The sequence below is a fragment of the Carassius carassius genome, chromosome 40 (assembly GCF_963082965.1).
Source record: "Carassius carassius chromosome 40, fCarCar2.1, whole genome shotgun sequence".
In the NCBI taxonomy this organism is placed as follows: Eukaryota; Metazoa; Chordata; class Actinopteri; order Cypriniformes; family Cyprinidae; genus Carassius; species Carassius carassius.
This window is the reverse complement of record NC_081794.1, coordinates 25,602,892-25,623,394: the sequence shown is the minus strand read 5'-3', so window position 1 is coordinate 25,623,394 and position 20,503 is coordinate 25,602,892. Positions and strand designations below refer to the sequence as shown.

Sequence of the window (20,503 nt, the reverse complement as noted above, 5' to 3'; positions counted from 1 at the left end):
CCGGAACCCCGTTCACTCTACGCAACCCACCACCAAGCAACACCACTTACCTTCGGCTCGCTTCCCCGCAGTTCCTGTGTCACCATCTCCTGCTGCCAACTCACCTCCGCCTTCCGGATTCGTCACTCATCAACACCATCGTGGACTGTGCATTCCTCCCAGCGTCATTTGTGTCTCAGTATTGTCTTGTATCATTGTCTTCATTAAATTACATTAACCTCGCACTTGCTTCCTGCCACTCCTTCACCCCAGTCCTAACAGAACGCTCTCATCCAACATGGGAGCAGCGAGCACCACTTCACTGTCTGAATTCATTCACCACAGCGTCAACCGCATGGATCAGCAGCAGGAGAGCATCGTGAACACCGGACGCGCGATCCAAGCGCTGGTGACACAGGTGTCCGAGCTCACCCAGCAGATTCATCAACTCACTTCTCCCACTGCGCCCACCGCACCGCCTGCGCTGCCCGTCCCCCGGGATACCTCCCAGGACCACTTCCGGCAAGACTTCCGGCGCCAGAGAGTTACTCCGGTGAGCCAAACTTTTGGAAGACTTTCCGTAACAAATGTTCCATACATTTTGCATTACAGCCACGCTCAACGGCCTAATCGACCGGATTAACCGCCTGGGTAGACAAGTCAGTCCTACACGCCATTACGTCTCTCCGGAAAGTGGCCGCTCGAGTCGAGAGAACATGGTCGGTCCCGACGACGATCCCGAACCCATGCAGGTGGGTAGAGCTCGGCATTCCCGGAGGGAGAGAGAGCGGCGGAGGTCCCAAGGACTATGCTTATATTGCGGTGGCTCGGAGCATTCCATCCATTCATGCCCGGTAAAAGAGCCAGCCCGATAGTAAGTTTGAGGCTACTATTGGGTGGGATCTCCGCCGAGAAGTCCTCAACCACATCATCGACTCTCCTTCCGGTGAAACTGCGGTGAGAGAACAACACTCACGACTGTCACGCCCTTCTGGACTCTGGGGCCGAAGGTAATTTCATTGACTCTCTCCTCGCACGTCACTTGAACCTTCTTGTCCTTACATATATAAACTGATGGTAGATCAGTTTATATATGTTTACCTGGATGACATACTGATTTTTTCTTCATCTCTCCAGGAACATGTTCAACACGTCAGACGAGTGCTCCAGAGATCACTCGAGAATGGGCTTTTTGTCAAGGCGGAGAAATGCGTATTCCATGCACAGTCTGTCCCCTTCCTAGGGTATATCGTCTCGTCCGAGGTAATACGTATGGATCCTGACAAGGTTAAGGCTGTCATAGATTGGCCATCTCCAGATTCCCGTAAGGCTCTACAGCGGTTTCTGTGGTTCGCCAATTTTTATCGACATTTCATTCGTAATTTCAGCCAACTAGTCTCACCTCTGACGGCCTTGACCTCCCCCAGTACTCCGTTCAGGTGGTTGGATGCAGCCGAGACTGCATTTACCAACCTCAAGAGCCGCTTTGTTTCGGCTCCCATCCTTGTAGCCCCTGATCCCACACGGCAGTTCGTGGTGGAGGTCGACGCATCAGAGGTGGGGGTAGGAGCAGTTCTTTCCCAACGTGCTGCCTCGGACGATAAGATGCATCCCTGCACGTTTTTCTCTCATCGTTTATCTCCTGCTGATGGCAATTATGACATTGGTAACAGAGAATTGTTGGCTGTCAAATTAGCTTTAGATGAGTGGCGTCACTGGTTGGAAGGGTCAGGGGTACCTTTCATTGTTTGGACCGATCACAAGAATTTAGAGCACATTAGAACTGCCAAAAGACTCAATTCCAGGCAGGCTGGGTGGGCACTTTTTTGTCGTTTTGATTTTACTCTCCAAAAATGTCAAAAACGATTCTTTGTCATGTCTTTTTGATCCCTCCACCCGCCCGGTGACTCCCGAGTGTATTTTACCTGAGAAAATAGTCGTCTCAGCACTCGTATGGGAGGTCAAATCGAAGGTCAAGACGGCCTTAGAAGGGGTAACGCCTCCGCCCGGTTGCCCACCGAATCTTTTATTTGTGCCGGAAGAGTTACGGTCCGAAGTTATTCAGTGGGGTCACTGCTCTAACGTTGCTTGTCATCCAGGGATAAGCCGAACCAAGGGGTTAGTTAAACAACGATTCTGTTGGCCACCTATGGCATCCAAGCGTTGTTTGTGTCTCAATATTGTCTTGTATCATTGTCTTCATTAAATGACATTAACCTCGCACTTGCTTCCTGCCACTCCTTCACCCCAGTCGTTACAAAAGCAAAGCAGATGTGACACTAAGAACATTGTGAGAAGAAACATCTCCTCCAACATCTCTATCTATCATCTATCTATATAGGCCCTATAAAGAATACAGCATTATGTTTGATTCACAAATTGATAAGCCTAAATTATCACTGCACTGTTTTCAGTTATTAATTTCTTCAATTATTACAGCTGATATTACACTGACTTAAAGTTTGTTCAATATTGTACAACTTAAAAATGAAGTTGAAATATGTTTAATTATTATAAGTAAAAAAAAAATACAAACTAAAAAAAAAAGTTTCCATGACTTACTCATATCATAATTTTAAGTGACTGTGGTTTAAAAATAAAAATATATAATAATAATATTTTTGATATTATATTAAAAAAATGTACATTTATTTATTTAGATTCTGTCTAAAGTTTCTAAAATAAAATAAAATCATATTTTTGTTGTGTGTGTGATCAACAAATGTCAAACTGTTTTTACCCATTACATTTACCATCGGACCCCTCCCCCCCATTTGGCTGATGTTAAAGGAAGGTCAACAAGGCTGTTGTGCTTTTAACACTTTTTGCGCAGAAACAGCAAGCTCGGCCGATCTTCAAATATCACTATGCAAAATATCATTCAACATTCAAATTCAGAAGGGAGTGAAAATCGAGCAACATCCATGCATATAAGGGTGCTTTCACACTAGCAATTTTGGTGCGCACCCGGGGTCGATTGATGTCAGAGTTCAGTTCGTTTCGATGATGTGAACGCTGTCTTTCGTACTCGGATGCGTACCCGCGAACTGTACCCGAGTCCGCTTAAAAACGGTGGTCTGGGGTACGCTTCATGTGAACTCTGGTACGGTTCACTGCTTATGTGAACGCAATCGTACCAAATCGTGGAAGTGAACTGCTTTTAATGACAAATTATTTGATGAAAATGTGTGTTTATGTGTGTGTTTCACTCACTTTCCTGATGAGCGTGACTGACGCGCTGCAAGCAGAGAGCTGTACATCTCATTTATGTTCACCTTCAACATTCTTTAGAGCGTTTTCAGTACATTCGTAAGGAGACGCAAGTGCCGTTATGTACTGAAGCTTTATAGATAAAACGAACAGTTCAAAAACGTAATTCATAAAAGTGCAGAGAGTAATGTTATGCATTTTCCGCCTTCTCCTGCGTTGTCGTTACCAAGCAACAGGGTAAACAGCTGCTGGCTCGATGACGCAAGCAAACCGCGGTTCGGACTCAAATATTATAATATGAACACAGTCCAGCGGGGGCAGGGGAGGGGGGAGCAACCGAACTTGGGTTCGGACCAGGCAAGTGAACCAAGTGTGAAAGCACCCTATATGTTTGCAAAGAACAATTTTGCAACATCCTGTTCAGATATCATTAAAATATAACAAAATGTATTTTTTATGTCAAAAAATAAATAATAAAAAAATAAAACATATTACGTAAATCTTTTATATGCCAAGGAAAAAAGGATATACTAAATCAAACAGATAACTAAAATTAGACATTAAGCAGTAGAGAGACTATAAGTGTATAAATGAATATATAAATAATACTTAATTAACTGAGTACATAAAACTGTGAAAAATACTTGATGAAATGAGATATGGCAAAAGTAAAACTAAAATCAGAAGTTGTCATGAAATGCAATATTAAAAATTCTAGATGAATCATAGATTTGAATATACTGTGAGGATCCATAACTGAATGATTTGATACAATAAATTAATATATGAAAAGATAAGGAAACAATCATATCAGAAAATGTCGATTCTCCAGCATCCAAAAATAAAATAAAATACATTAAACACTATTATTTCATAAATCAGCTTTCAGTGAATTTTCTTTCCATTCACTTTAACAGCCTTTTCAGTCATTCGCTTGTCAAAAATCTCATTATTTCTGGATTTTATCATCTGCACTCAGAATATCGGCCAAAAATGACACCTCAAATAAAGATTCTCACACTTGTACAGCAACATCCATTACCAGGACTGACTGTTACCTCTGAATAATGCTCACAGTAACCCTGTAACCTTGGAAACTCAACAAATCATCTTCTTCACTTTTTCATTTTCCTCTTACAGAAGAAAGCAACTGACCCTTCATCCAATTTAAGAGATTATTCCAAAATAAATTTGCCTATGCTTTTCAATAATTTTGCACCGTATCATTGACTAGACTTAAATAAACATACAAATGCTTAAAAGTATCATTTTGAAAAGTTAATACATAATTGGATGCAATTATGATTCACTTAACGGGTTTATTACTCTAATAATGTTTGCAGTCATATTACCTGGAGTAAAATCATCCAAAATTGCTGTAAAATGTAGAAGCAAAATGAGTGAAGACAAGTCTCATTAAGTGTGAGTCAGGATGGATGGAGTGTGGGATAGAAAAATGCCTCAATGACAGGACAGAAAGTCTTTGAGAATGAAGGAGAGGGAGATGGAGGGAGTATGAGGAGAAGCGAAGGAGAATGAGGTCAAAGAGTGAAATAAACTCATCAATCACCGCTGAGCTGTATATTCACAAATAGTAAGGTAGACTTGTCTCTGATTAAACATATCCTTTTTTTTAATCTCTAGCGCTTTTAATCAGTGTGCGTGTGTATGTGTGTGTATGAACAGTGCCTTTGTTAGAGGTTCTTTAGGGCCTCACTTTTCTAATCAGGTACATTTGATCAAAACTGCACAAAAAAAAAAAAAAAAAAAATTGTGCTCCCGCTGCCCGGATGAAAATTATATTTCTCAGAAGTTGATCTTTTATAGTTCAGGAGACTGCTTTCATATTGTGTTTGGTTCAGTACACACACTTGGTCTCGTGTTCTCTTAAAATGTGGTTTTATTAACAAAGTTCGCGAGGAGCACGATCAGATAATCATCCAATTTGGCACAGGTGCATCTCGTTTAGCTAATCATCTTAACTAGCACACAAGCGTATATATATCCAGTCTTCCTACTTCCTGTCCCACGGCATGGACGGTTCGTCAACATCTTATCACAGGCCCAATCTTCCTTCCGACGAAGATATCTATACCGGGGATTTTTTCAGATCTGCCGCTTTTTGCACTCCTACCCCGCCAAACATGGCCGCTGAACACCAACAAGCGTCATCGCGTCAGCTGCTCTTCTTGCCAAGCCACACGTTGTGGCCAAAAGATCGTGCAAATCCCCGAGCTCGCCTCACTCGACAACACTATTGTCCCGCCAGGACCGGGCTCTCTTATAATGCTGGATCGCACCAGCAGCAGGCTTTCAACCAGCCCGGGCCGTGCCCCAGTTCTCACCACAGCAAGCCTCTCTCGCTTTTTCGGCCGTGGCGCAGTTCGATGCTGCCTCCACTAGTGGCGAAGACTAGTGCGTTGTAGTCAGTGTTGCCAGATTGGCAATGTCCAAGTATCATACCAGAAGTTCAAAATTATCGTATTTGGAAGAAAATTATCGTAGACGAGTCAAGAGTTATTTATCTATTCTAAACCAACAACATTTTGACACGACCTGCAAACTACCACAATAAAGGCGTATTTGTTGGACGGAAGCAGTGAGACAAAATACTATCCCATTATTTTCAGTGACTGTCTGCATCGCGGCGCATATTAAAACATATTAAAATGATTTTTAACACTTGCTTTGTCGCGTCCAGTGAAGAAGGAATTTAGCTGTTGCTGCGTGATGCAGTTAACATCTGAGCCACTGTCACTGGAAGACTGTGTGTTGCCGGATGTTGAAGGGGTTCTTGCTGTCATGGACCGCAACTAGTGCTCGTTGGCTTTAAAGCACTCTCCTACATTCTTAACACACCCTCAGGTGCACACGAACGCATTTAGAGTGTCTGTAATGAGCCGATTTCGTGTATGAGTAAAGAAGCCCTATGACTGCAACTACCATCATTTAAATATTCATAAAATTCTGAAATTATCGTACATTACGGGATTTTTTTTTTCATTATTGATCGTACATCGTACAGAGGTAAAAATTATCGTACAAATACAATAATTATCATACGTCTGGCAACACTGGTTGTAGTGATGTGTCGTTCGTGAAAGAATCATTTTTTTTAACGAATCTTTTAGGCGAACGAATCCTTCTCGGTTTACTCTCATTTATGAAGAGTTTTCCAGAGTTGTCATCCACACTGAGCGAGTTTCATACGAGTCTCAAAGAGATCGAGAGCTCTCATTCGTGAACGAAAGGACTAAACCGGTATACATGTCGAGTTGATTAAACAGATACATGTCATTCGTAAATGCCATGAACTGGTACATATCTTATCTTAACAAAATTGATGAGCGTAAACTGGGTCAGTTAGCCATTTAGCATGTCAATCTTGCAAAATGCAAAGCGCAGTTATAGGTACTGTGCACATATGCTTGTTTACATATTTAGCATACAAAACATAATTCCACGTTTCATCCCCGATTTATGAACGTGAATATATAGAACAATATATGAACTGTCTGACCAAACAATTAAAATGCTAATTATGCAAGAAAACCTTTTGCTTTGCTCATCTGAACAATTTAAATAGACTTTACATATAGAATGCGATTATGAAGACGCTAAAGTTTGTTAAACGACGTTATGACTTAACTCTGTCGGATGAAGATGCCACTTTTTAACCACGAAGCAAAGGCATTTTTCCAGAGTTGTCATCCACACCGAAATGTCTAAAGACATTACATTTGCTTTACTGTGCATGTTTAAACCTCACTGAGATGATACAGACATAAGTTTCATGCAATTATTCTGGCAGGATCAATTATTTAGGGACATATTTCACCATTTACTGGCATGATTACTCAGAATTTTTCAAAAAACGCAACTACCCTCGTGTTTGGCCGCAGGACAGCAAGTTTGAGTAAATTTTCTATTGTCTTTTTAGGACTGTAATATGAAAAGCATGCAAAGTAAATATCTTTAGAAACCGCTTGAATTTGAATATCGCATTAACGTTACTGCTATAGATATGTCTATTGGTACAATGGTTTCCAAAACTAACATGCTACATCGTTTCAAAAGCCTCTGTTTCCACAGTCCATACTACAATGGGGAAAACAGCATCCCAAATTTATCTGCTCTGGAGGCCAAAACGAGAGGAAAAGATGCTTTTCCAACAGGATCGTATTAATTCAGACAAGGTTTGAGCAATTGTCAAATCAGCCAACAACTATAGCAGGAGAAGCAAGCACGAAGCTACTTTAACTTGCAACACGGGCCTGCACATCCCAGTATTTCCATCCTGTTACTTCTAACCCCCTTTTCTTTTCAGCGTCCTCCAACACACGTGGTAGCCATTATCATAAGGCTGCCTCTGCTAGCAGTGCAGGCTACATAGGTTCTTCAAGACATCACACACCCCAGCCCCTTCCCACGACCCACAGCTACAGCAGCTGAAGCAAACGTGAGGCCGCCTCCATTCGTAAACGCGCCCTCAACTCTTCCGCTCCCTCATGCTACTAACAGTGGCGTAAAAAAATTTTTCAGCCCTAAAAAAGAATTTACTCGAATAAATAAAGCGTTTTTATAACGTGAACGTATAGGTCTTTTATTTTGGTAGTAATTGCAGCCTACCGTGTTTGGCGATTATGAGCATATCTGTTGTCCTTGTTCAATTAAAGATCTGGCAGAGCTGCTGATTCTGAAGCATACATCTATTCTACCAGGTGTCACGGATGTGACTACAGCTCTGAAGCTTTTTTTAACCGTCCCCGTCACAGTGGCAAGTGGCGAGAGATCTTTTTCTAAACTAAAACTAATAAAAACCTGTATGAGAAGCACAATGAGCCAGGACAGACTTTCTGAACTTGCGATGCAGCATTGAAAGCCAGCACGCGCGTCAGATGGACATAACAGACATTGTCAAGCACTTTGCGCAAAAAATGCTAGGAGAAAGGGGCGCTTTGGAGGATTTTAAAGGTAATTTGTATTACCTTTATTGAATGTTAAACGTCATGAATCTTTGTTGTATACTTCAGATAGAAAAAATATTTTGACGCCATGTGCTCCCTTGCATTTTAACAAGTTAATGTAATTGCTGTTTTATTGTTGGTGTTTCTTTTATTCTTTTTTTTTGTGAAAAGTTCTTAATAAATAAATCCGAAATATTTACATACTATTAAATTCCACAGTACTAATTCACGATTTTGAATGAAAAGGTGAATCCCCCATCTAATTATGCGGTGAGGGGCCCCGCCTCCACTCTTGCGGGTGGGCCAACGCAGTTTGCGCTACGCCACTGGCTACTAACCATTTTTCTGTTCAGTGGCCTCCAGCTCCAGATTTGCCAGAAGGCAGAGGGTACTAAGACCTATTAGTGGTCAGACCGATTATTTATATATATATATATATATACAGTATATAAAAAAAAAACAAAAAAAAACGAACCCTCTTCAGCCAACCCCTCTAACGCCAGCCCATCCCCTTTCATTCAAACTCCTTATCTACCATAGCTAACTCTCCTAACATGCCCTATCTATCTATAACGGTCAATCGTCACTTTAGCCATCCCATCAGTGCCCGCCCCTGCAGGAGCCTTTTTTCCATATCTCCCCACTGCCGCAGCAGTGTCCGCTTCTGCAAGAGCCTTCTCTGTATCTCCCCACCGCCGCGGCATTGTCCGCTCTCGCAGGAGCCTTTTCTGTTTTTTCCTCACTGCCACAGCAGTGTCCGCTCTCGCAGGAGCCTCTACCTATATTTCACCAATGCCGCAGCAGTGTCTGCTCCCGCAGGAGCCTCTACCTATATTTCAACACTGCCGCAGCAGTGTCTGCTCCCGCAGGAGCCCTTTCCATCCTTCCCTACTGCCTCAGCAGTTCTCGCTCCCGCAGGAGCATCAAAATTAAAAAAAAAAAAATTAATTAAAAAAGATAATAATAATAATTTTATGTCCATTCTCCAATTCAACCTCATCAGACTCGCTTTTATGTCCAACTCCAGAACGCTCAATCTAAATTTGCGCTGGACCCTTTCTTCACTCAAATCAAAACACTGCTGACTCCTTGCAGTATGCGATTTCGGACGCAGCGCTTGTCTCCTTCCGCCAACAAAAATGCGCTGTCACATTAAAAAAATAAATAAATAAATAATAATAAAAAAATCTTTGCGAAAGAACCTGACGTGAGATTTAAAATAAATTAAAAGAGGCTTCGAGGCAGTGGAATTTGCCTACATCATTTTTTGTAATCGAGTTACTCGAGGAATCGTTTCAGCCCTAAACTTAAGCAGCTCAAAAGGGGCCTCTAACATAATCAGATAGAGGCCCTCGGTTGTTGTTCATCAGACATTAAAAAAAAATAAAAAATCTGCATTTTAAATCATGTTGTTTACTCGATTAATCGAAGCCTCTCAGTTATCGTTTCTTTGGCCAAAGTAAGGGCCCTCCAGCCATCGTTACAATCTCCTTGCCTATTCAGCATCGGACAGGGCTCTCCCTTCCGGTGCAGCAGGGCAGTGGCTCCCTTCGGTCGCAGTGTGAGCCTTTCGTCTGTCATTGATTTGCGCTGCACGCTCTGCGGCGGACGGGGTTCTCCCTCCCGGTGCAGCAGAGCCACAGGCCCCCTTCGGTCGTTGTGACAGCCCTCCATCCGATGCATCAAATTATGCCTCGTATACAGTCGCAAGGGGGACTCTCCCTTCCGGTGCAGCAGAACCGCATCTCCCTTCGGACGCAGCGAGAGTCCCTCCATCAGTCGCGTTTTCTTGCCTACTCTGCATCGGACGGGGCTCCCCTCCCGGTGCAGCAGACCCATCTGAGTTATGTTGCATGCTCAACGATGGCTAGGGATCTCCCTCCCGATGGGGTACACCCGCTGGCTCCCTTCGGTTGCATTAGGAGCCCTTAATCCGACGCGCCAAACCGCGGCTCGAATCTCATTGCCTATTCAGCATCTGACGGGGCTCTCCCTTCTGGTGCAGCAGATCCACGGCTCCCTTCGGTCGCAGTGTGAACCCCCCGTTCGAGTTATGTTGCATACTCGATGGCGGCCAGGGATCTTCCTCCCGATGGGGTACAGCCGCTGGCTCCCTTCAGTCGCAGTGAGAGCCCTCCATCAGATGCAACAAACCTTCGGAGGCAGCAAGAGTCCCTCATTTTTTGATATCCGGCATCGTGCTCCTCTCATAAGCGGCACGGAGGGCTCGCCGGTAAGACGTTGCAAGCCACAGCTCTCGCCGAACACTGCACGGGCTCTCTCGGTCGCTCTGCATTTTTCTTCCCAACACGCATATTTTGGGGGGCAACTAAATTTAGCTCTCTGGCTGCTGTCCTATGCCTTTAAGCTTCTTTTGGGGAGTTAATTGGGTTCGGGCTATGCTCCGGGCCCGGACCCCTCCCCCAGGACAGCACACCAAAATATGCCTACTATTCGCCTTCAGATTAGATGTAAGGGTGAACTCGTGAAATGGGGTTTTATTAACAAAGTTCGGGAGGAGCACGATCAGATAATCATCCAATTTGCACAGGTGCATCTCGTTTAGCTAATCATCTTAACTAGCACACAAGCATATATATATCCAGTCTTCCTACCTCCTGTCCCACGACAGTTTTTCGGCATCCCTCCTCCACCCCAACTCCTCACTTCTAATCTATTTATCCCAAATTAGGGATAGGGGGAGTTATTTGGGTTCGGGCTATGCTCCGGGCCCGGACCCCTCCCCCAGGACAGCACGCCAAAATATGCCTACTATTCGCCTTCAGATTAGATGTAAGGGTGAACTCGTGAAATAAAATTAGACACAATAATCTTAATTGATAATTGTTGAGTGTAGAATCATATAGTTGAAGCCAACATTGAACTTACTGTTGTGTTGGGGTCAATTTGACTTCCCTGGTTAAACTATTTATTTATTTATTTCTGAAATCGGGGGAATATTACTTATTTAGGGCCTTGAATGTGCAAGCTAAGTTTAGACATGTAAATGTTCTTTAAAAAAAAAAAAAAAAAAAAAAAAAAAAACACCTTGTGTGGTCGGATCAAAATTATCTCCATTGGTTTTCATGCAATTTGCCACAAATTAACACTTTTGAAAATACTGAAGATTTAAATTACTAGAATTGTGTCAGCACTGAAAAGAAATGTGAGAAATGTTTAGACTTGCAAGGGTTTGAGGACCATACACCTATTACAATACAAAACAAAACAAGACATAATGTTTCTTGCACATTTTAAATTTATTTTTTTTATCCTCTGAAAAGCTATGAGAGTTTTATGTGTTTACAAGAATGTTTATTAATTTTCATAGTGACATTTTTTGCCAAATTCTTGGCCAATTTGACTCAAAACACATGATAAAACACAACAGAAGCAGCTAGAAAACACTATATAAAGATGACAGACAGACAGACAGACAGAGACAGACAGACAGACAGACAGACAGACAGATGCCACATCACCCAAAAGAGACTTAAGTGGCTTGGCAAATCTAAACACATTTAGATTTTTTTTTTAATTGGTTTTCATTCAAATGCCATTTCTGAGAAACAACTGAGATATTAAAGGCTCCTCCTGTGTGAATTTTCATTCTTAAGGGAGAATGCAACTTTTTAAGAGAACAAGGCTTGTGAAATGGGACTTACTTTCAAACTGTATTGAAAATATACCTATGTAGGGAAAGCTTTATGCATTTTAGCTGCACAAAGTTTAACCTTGAACACTTTAGCTTCCTCATCCTGCATTACTCAAAGTGGAAACAGTTCCTTGATTCTGCCAGAGGACCACCCATATATAACCATATGAATAAAACATCCAAACACCTTTTGTATCAGAGGATGTCAAGACCTGTAACGCAGACAGAGCAGAACAGACACATTGGAGACTAGAGGGTTTTATGGGCAACATAAAAAAATAAATAAAAAAAATTGATAGCCAGTCAATTGAAAACCACACATATACACAGTTATCGACTTGTGTTTTCTTGCAAGCCAATTTTAGATCTTAATCACTAATTATTAAATGTAATCTGTGTAATATTATGTGCATGTATCCAAGGCTATATACTGTATATATATATATATATATATATATATATATATATATATATATATATATATATATATATATATATAACCGTATCTATATGTAAATACATATACTATATCTACAATCATATGGACACATGTGTGTATGTTTATAATAGCTATACTGTAGCTACATTAATATGAATGCATTTACATTATGTTTATACATTTTCATGTAAAGTTGAGTTTCTGCATGACTCCACAATGACACTCCATACTCTACAGAATTAGATGATCTCTCAAGACACTAATCCAGTCTAACTTTTTGGCTCCTGCTGAAGAATCACAAGATAAAAAATGCAAGATTATGGAATCTGAGAAAGATTTTTGCTTGTACAGCTAAAGAGAGGACCACAGGACTCTCCGAGTCTGTCTCTTCTTACTCTTGGGTAATGTATGAGTGTCACACAGACCAAGTCTGAAGTTTTTCAAGGACCCTTCTGCAAAAAGAGACGCTGCCAGAACTGCACTTTTTTCCTTTCAAGGACTGATGATATATATAAAGCTGCACTGCCTTGAATATTCTGTCACCTCCACAAACATTATATATCATACATGTTACACATGTGTCATGATGCATGAGAAATAACAATTCTGAGGATGAACACTCAAGTTTGAGTTACTACCGCAGTCAAGGACCTTGAAGGAAAGTCTTTATGCAAATTCATATACATGCTTGGTTAATTTAAATACTGGTACTTTGATTCAATGTAAATGTAAAAATATATAAATAAAAACATATAAAAACAAGTCTTTCGACAGTGTACATACTGAATTTGGAACCTGGATGTTGTTACTTAACTGAGAAATAAGTGTAACTGTTTAAAAATTATTATTGTGTGTGTGTGTGTGTATTTAAAACAGGATTTATAAAAAAGCAATTTTCTATGAGCAGAAAATTCCACAAATATAATGAAAAAGGTATGCTTTTTAATAATAAAAAAAAAAAAATATATATATATATATATATATAAACAATTTTAATGGATGACGTGGAAGCCAAGAACCACCTGACGTGAAGCTGTATATAAACAGTTTTAATGGATACCTGCCAGCCAATAAGAATAGAGTATTCAGAGAGACAGTAATTTGGAACATTATATATAACGAAGCATGTTTCTGTTGTATATTAAAAATAATTAAAAGGTAACTTTGAAATATAGTCAATATTAAATTTATTTATTTTTATATACAATTAATTAATTTATATTAATAATTATTATGCAATGACAATTACACAAAAACAATGCATAAAAAACTAAATTTTACTTAATTTAAATAGATTTGTTTTTAATATTGTTTGATTTAGCACATATTTATGAAAGTCTGTTTTTGCTTGTGAGATGTGAAAAAGGATACGGACTTCCACTCATATTTGATTTGGCTTTTCTCTCAATATTGGGATTGAAGATTGTTAAATTGCACTGCTACTGATATTCTGGTATTGCGAAACTCTAATGAGTTGTTTACCCATAATACGTTGATTACAAAATCGCTTCATGGACCGCTGATGAGGTGATTACTCTAATCACATAGCACTTTGACCCCTAAAGACAGCGCGAGTCTCTTGACGAAACAGCTTTTACGGTCTGTCTTCAAGTATAAGGATGCCACCAGTAAGGCACTCAACCACACGAATACCAGAAAATAAAGAGTAATAGGAAGGAAGGGTCTATCATCTCAGTTTGTCCCTCACGGGAACCTTTCCTGTGCTACTGCAAGCGTCTGAAAGTTTTAATTAAGTAAAGCCTCAGAATAAACACATCCACTCACACATACACACAAACGAAGGGGCTGAAGGATTAATTGTCTGGAGTCTTTGCCGATCTAATTAAGGGTCATTTCGCATCATGGCCATATTTTACCAGCCCCTGTGATAGAGGCGGTAATTAAATATGAGGGAGTTAGCCGCACTAACGATCTTGGGACCTTGCCTTTTGCATACGCATATCAAATTGAATCCCTCATAACAGCTTGCTCTTAATGGCATTTTATCATTGAGGATTAGCATATTCTGTCGACGCTGTAAACTGGGTTAAATTTTTGCGGTGGCCAGAGGGCTTTCAGCGGTGGCCAGAGGGCTTCGGGGCATCTTAATCCAACCTGCCGGAGCCAGTGAACCAATCAGTGCTCTTCTGACGCGGTCGTGTAAATATGCTAATTAAAGAAGACAAAAACTTAATTATTATTGCATGCAATTAGCAACCTGATAAGGCTCCGTTTTGAAGTAATGCAATTTTAAATCACTGCCATCTGTTTAATATCCAATACAATGTATTGCAATTATATTGTTACAATGTCAAGGCCACACGAAAATAAATCATCTAGTTCTTTCTGTCTCGCTAATATTGCCATATATTTTATTTCATTTGAACACAAATTTTTATTCAATACAGTATAAATGCTCAGAATGGCTTTTGCTCTCTTTGCCTACCGTGCTTACAGCTAAAAAAAAAAAAAAAAAAGTAAATATAACCCTTTTTTTCTCCCTCATCTCATTGTCACACAGATACATTTTTGTACTGCATATTTTCTCTCACAGAGGCAATTTTCCATTGTTGCCTTCAAGTCCTCTTGGGAAGTTTGCATTTATGAGCTCAGAAGATGGAATTATACAGAGATGTGTATTCTAATTTAGGTGGAGAAAAGGGATGGCTGGGGACAAATTTTCATGATCTGTATTTTATGCTTTGTATAAATCATTCATGCACAGAGAATGATGGGAAATGTTGTCCGTCATAATATTAAACCAGCTAAATGTGTTTACACAACAAAAATGGCAAAATTATAACTGAAATTATTAAAAAACAACTTGCTTCATCCATTATGGTTTCATAATGCAATTTAATTGAAGTAAGTAGCTGAATATTTAGACAAAATATTTTATTGTTGCAATGGTTGTGATATGATGTCATGCACTGCAGCGTTTTTTTTTTTTTTTTTTACAAATAAATAAATTCAACGCATAAAAAATAATAATAAATCAAAAATGTAAAGACAAAACTTATTGCATACTTCCTGCAAGAGCCGAGCAGGTGCCATTAAGATGCATGCGAATATATCTTGATATCAGATATCTTGCTCATTTTCCAACATATAATGCCCTTCCTGACCACTCACCTCATAAATACCATCATCCAACACAATTTGAAAGCACTAAGTGAGAAATAATGTCTGTCTCTTTTCTCTTTTTCTCTGTCTGCACATCGGTTGCTCTTTTCCCTGCATTACCTTATGCTTGAGTACCCTGAATAATGATCAACCGCCACACATTTCCATATTTCTGAAGATAAGAGAAGTCAATCAGCACACAGACAACTTAACCAGCTTCCTGCAGCCTCGTTGTGTGACGCTTCAGTAAAGAGATGTAAAGCACACGGACATGACCTGCTGAATCAATCTGCTTTAGAAAGAGAGACACACAAAAGGAATAAAAGGAGGACACTGGGATGGAGCAGTTCCCCCTGCTAACACTCTCACAGTACCCATTAAACAACGCTTATTGAATCAATTTACAATGCCTAATGCAGTTTTTGAGTACTGGGGAGTTCAAGGACAGTGATGGTGTGTCTTTCATTGGACTGCTACTGTTATGTGAAAAGGTTGTGATGATACAAATGGATTCTTCAATAAAAAATATAGATTTTGTGCATATAATATATAAGTTTATTACATTTATGCACTTTTTTCAGCAATGGTCAGTGGAGTAAAAAAAAAAAAAAATATATATATATATATATATATATATACAGTACAGACCAAAGGTTTGGAAACATTACTATTTTTAATGTTTTTGAAAGAAGTTTCTTATGCTCATCAAGTCTGCATTTATTTGATCAAAAATACAGAAAAAACAGTAATATTGTGAAATATTATTACAACTTAAAATAATAGTTTTCTATTTGAATCTATTTGACTTAAAAATAATAATTTATTCCTGTGATGCAAAGCTGAATTTTCAGCATCATTACTCCAGCCTTCAGTGTCACATGTAACATCCAGTCTATCACATGATCATTTAGAAATCATTCTAATATTCTGATTTATTATGAGTGTATTTGATGAATAAAAGGTTAAAAAGAACTGCATTTATTAAAAAAAAAAATCTAATAATATATATTCTAATAATTCTATTTTCTTTACTATCACTTTTTATCAATTTAACACATCCTTGCTGAATAAAAGTATTGATTTTATTTAAAAAGAAGAAAGAAAAAAAATACTGACCCCAAATTACTGACCAGTAGTGTACATTGTTATTACTAAATATTTATATTTTAAAAACATAGCTTCTTTTTTTTTTTTTTTACTTTTTATTCATCAAAGTATCCTAAAAAAGTATCACATGTTCTGAAAAAATATTAAGCAGCAGAACTATTTCCAACTTTGATAATGAATCATCATATTAGAATGATTTCTAAAGGATCATGTGATAATGATCCTAAAAATTCAGCTTTGCATCACAGAAATAAATGATAATTTAAAGTATAATCAATTTAAAAACAATTATTTTAAATTGTAATAATATATCACAATATTACATTTTTGATGAAATAAATGCAGGCTTGATGAGCAGAAGAAACTTCTTTCAAAAACATTAAAAATAGTAATGTTTCCAAACTTTTGGTCTTCACTGTATATATATAAATGCAGCCTTGGTAACTTAGAGGCTCCTTTCAAAAACCTATATATATATATATATATATATATATATATATATATATATTTGCTCAACAATAATTTATAAATAATTATAATAATTAATAATTAATTAATTATAATAATATAATATTAATTAATTAATAATTAATAATATTAATTAAAAATAATAAATAATTACTAAATAATAATAATAATAATAATAATAATAATAATAATAATAATAGTAATTTGAAATATTATTAAAAGCTAAAATCAACTTAATTTAAATGACAGTTAATAATTAAAAAATGTTTTCCATTTGAATGTACATTTTTCATTTGTTTCTTTGCTTCAATTTATGATTAAGATTACAGTCCATTTATCGCATTATTTAATTTATTCTTGCCAATATTTTCAGTCTAATATTTCAAACAGTATTGTGAAAAAATAGTGAAAATGACACATCAACACAAAACACACACAAATGTGGTCAGTGCAAAAGTTACCATGTTGACTGCAGACGGAAGTGCTAAAGCTGATAGATTCATGGCCTTATTTGCAATCTGGCATGGACACAAAATTCATGTTTCACAAGATCGACAAGCCCATGAGGCAAACACAGGAGAACCGGCATGACTCTAGCCAAAATGATGAAGGCTGTCAAATCTCAAACATGAACCAATAAGTCAAGCTACAGTCCTGAGCTGCTGTTTTGCTGTGCTAAGCTAACTCCATGCAAAGATGATATCGATCAAGGCCTGTGGGTGTAGAAAAGTGATGGAATAAGGTCAGAGAAAGAGCAAAAGGTCACTTGCTTGATTTACAAATGTATGTTGTTCACGAGGGTCTAACATGTTTCAACATTAGACTGCTGTTATATCCATGTTAAAAAAACACCAACAAGCCCAGTGTATGTGCTGGTCTTAAAGCCAGCCAACATGGTCAGGCTGGTCTTTTTGATGGTTTTAAAGGTGTTTTGGACCACTTAGTTCAGCTAAGACTACCAAACCAACTTAATTTTAAAGTTTAAACAATAATTAATAATAATAATAATGTTTTTTTATATAATAATGTTTTTTATATAGACCTGTTTAAAGTCCTTCCCTTTAAGGAAAACAAACCAAAGACTCGTGCACTTCAATGTTTTGGTAATAAAATAAAATAAAATAAAATAAAATAATTCTCAATATGAATCACCCTACTTTCTGTTTCAACAGAAAATACAGCACAGGAAAGGAATATGCACATATTCTCTTCTCTTTGATTAATTCCACCACTGATGAAAAAAAAATGAATTAATTAATTAATGAATGAACAAACAAACTATTTAATAATTTATTTGCACAAACCAGGTAGACCAGTTTATATTGGACTAATTAGTTGGTAAGTTGGTCAACCTGGTCTGCCAGCATTGGCACGCTGGTTTAGCTAGTCGGCCAAGCTTACAAATGCCCCAAAACCTGCAAACTAGACCAGGCAAACCAGATTATCAAACCAGAACTGAAAATGCTTACCTTTCCTACATATTGTGCCTCTGGACCAATATGTTCCTCCAAGACAAAGAACTGGTTCCATATCCATCCTCGTTTGGGGCGATGGTGGACCTCTGTTTCCCCATACTTAGTCTGGTTGTGGTTGTGAGTTGCATTGTGGCTCCTGGAAATGATTTTGGCTTGGCTGTGATGGCTCGCCTCATAACCCCTCTCCAGAAAACACAGGCACAAAAGTACAGGACACAAACAAGAGCTCGGGTTCACCTTCATGACTGCGAACAGGAGCCAAATTCCCAATATTCCAAAAGGATTCCAAAAACTACAGTGAAACTCCCAAAGTTCTGCGATATTCCAAACACACAGTGGTATTCCACAAATGGTATATTCCAAAGGATAAAGATGGCTTCCAAACCCTCCTCCTCCACCACCTCCTCGTCCTCCACCGCCACCAACCAGCAGCCACGTCTACTCCTTATTCCCCCCCTCGGATGTTCGTATGAGGGGTTAGATTTAATCAGGCGCTGGACCAGAGGTCCAGAAAGCTTATGTGAGGTTGATATTTCAGTCATTCATCTTGGAAAGGCAGCAGAAATGCATTGACATCATGCACTCTAAGAGCACTCGAGGAAGAATGCAGGCAGGTTCAAGCCTGGGTCCAACAAACACACAAGACGACAGCAGCAGCCATGCTGAATCTCCTGTGGAAAGATGAGATGGACAAACATTTCAATGTTTCATATTGCAAAATACCACAAGAAATGAAACATCTCAGAAAGAGAGACATTTAATTACGAGTATGGCACCATTGCTTAATGTGCCTTTTTGTCAAGTTCAAGCCAACATGGGATCAAAATTGACCCCGTTTATTTTACTAATGCATGCTTCTGGTCTCACTGTAAAATATTCATCAGTGCATGTTATACCAAGAGAAATCGTTTGTTCTGAAATGAAATTCCCTTGATAATGTTAACCAATACCCAATTAGCTTCAGGTCAGTTTCTACAATCACTGTGGCTTCTCTGCGATGTCTGACAACCACTCTTTACCATTTTTTTCTCCTTTAATATTTCCTTTCACTTTAAAAGATGTTACATTATACAAGATAAAATGCAATTTACATGGAAATTCAACTAAAATAAACATTTTTGTCATCATTTAATCACAGCATCCACCGTCATTGAATGGAAAATAGTAGATTGGACAGTCCTTCATGCCATTTCATCTTTTATGAAAGTCGACCAACATGAGGGATGGGTAAATGAAGACAGATTTTTAATTTTTGGGTGAACTATTCCATTAAAAGAAGTAATTTATGAAATTTCCTCCCGGAGACCCAAAACAACAGATGCTTGGCACAGTAAGTCTGTAACTAATTAGCTCCTAGTTATAATCAATATTTCGCTGTTTAACAAGGCTTGCCATAATGCGGTAACTTTAGAAACTTGCAGCGACTGCGGTGGTGACAGAACACGTTTACAATGCAGTCAAATATGGTTTCTCATCCTAAATGAGCAGCATTTAATATGAAGATGTAAAAGCATATCTAACGCAAAATGATTATCTTTCAGGAGGATGAGTTGAGCTCGGGTAACCTAAAACACAAATTTTAGAGTGTTCTTGGTGATACAGAAGGTTGCTAAACCAGGCAAGCATAAGACACTTTAGTCATGCTTTGGTAATAAACAGTGCACAGACATTTAATCATGAAATAGTGTGGAGTTGCAAGAGACATTTTTAGTTTAATGAATGCAAAAATGCACCAACAGCACTCTCATCAAGGTTTAAAAAGGTCAGAAATGTTATAAAATATAATTAAATGTGAGAAATCTACAGGGTTCTGCATGCTGTCAATTACCACGGCAAGTAGACTTGACTAAATATGTCTATGCTTACATATAACAAATTATATTACAGTCACCAGCAAATTCCCATTTATGCTGCATCAGATAATGTTATTTCAATGGGAATGATTCGTTTCAAAGATGCCGGAGAAAAATAAGACAAAAAAAAAAATTCTCAAGGATTTGCAAAACCAACAGTATTTCATGCAATCAAAAACTTATGAAACCAGCTGCAATGCAATCTGACCAAAGTCCCTATGTAGATA

General features: G+C 38.6%; 1 protein-coding gene across 3 annotated transcripts in view; it reads right to left on the bottom strand.

Annotated features, from left to right (window-relative positions):
- The window catches only part of LOC132122466 (cadherin-18-like), a 185,381-nt gene that overhangs the window by 93,279 nt on the left and 71,599 nt on the right, over window positions 1-20,503 (bottom strand). For all 3 annotated transcript variants that reach the window (XM_059532755.1, XM_059532756.1, XM_059532754.1), the window contains exon 2: window positions 18,418-19,094. In XM_059532755.1, coding sequence (XP_059388738.1) covers window positions 18,418-18,666 — 249 coding nt within the window. In that variant the 5' untranslated portion in view covers window positions 18,667-19,094. The remainder of the gene's footprint in view (window positions 1-18,417; window positions 19,095-20,503) is intronic.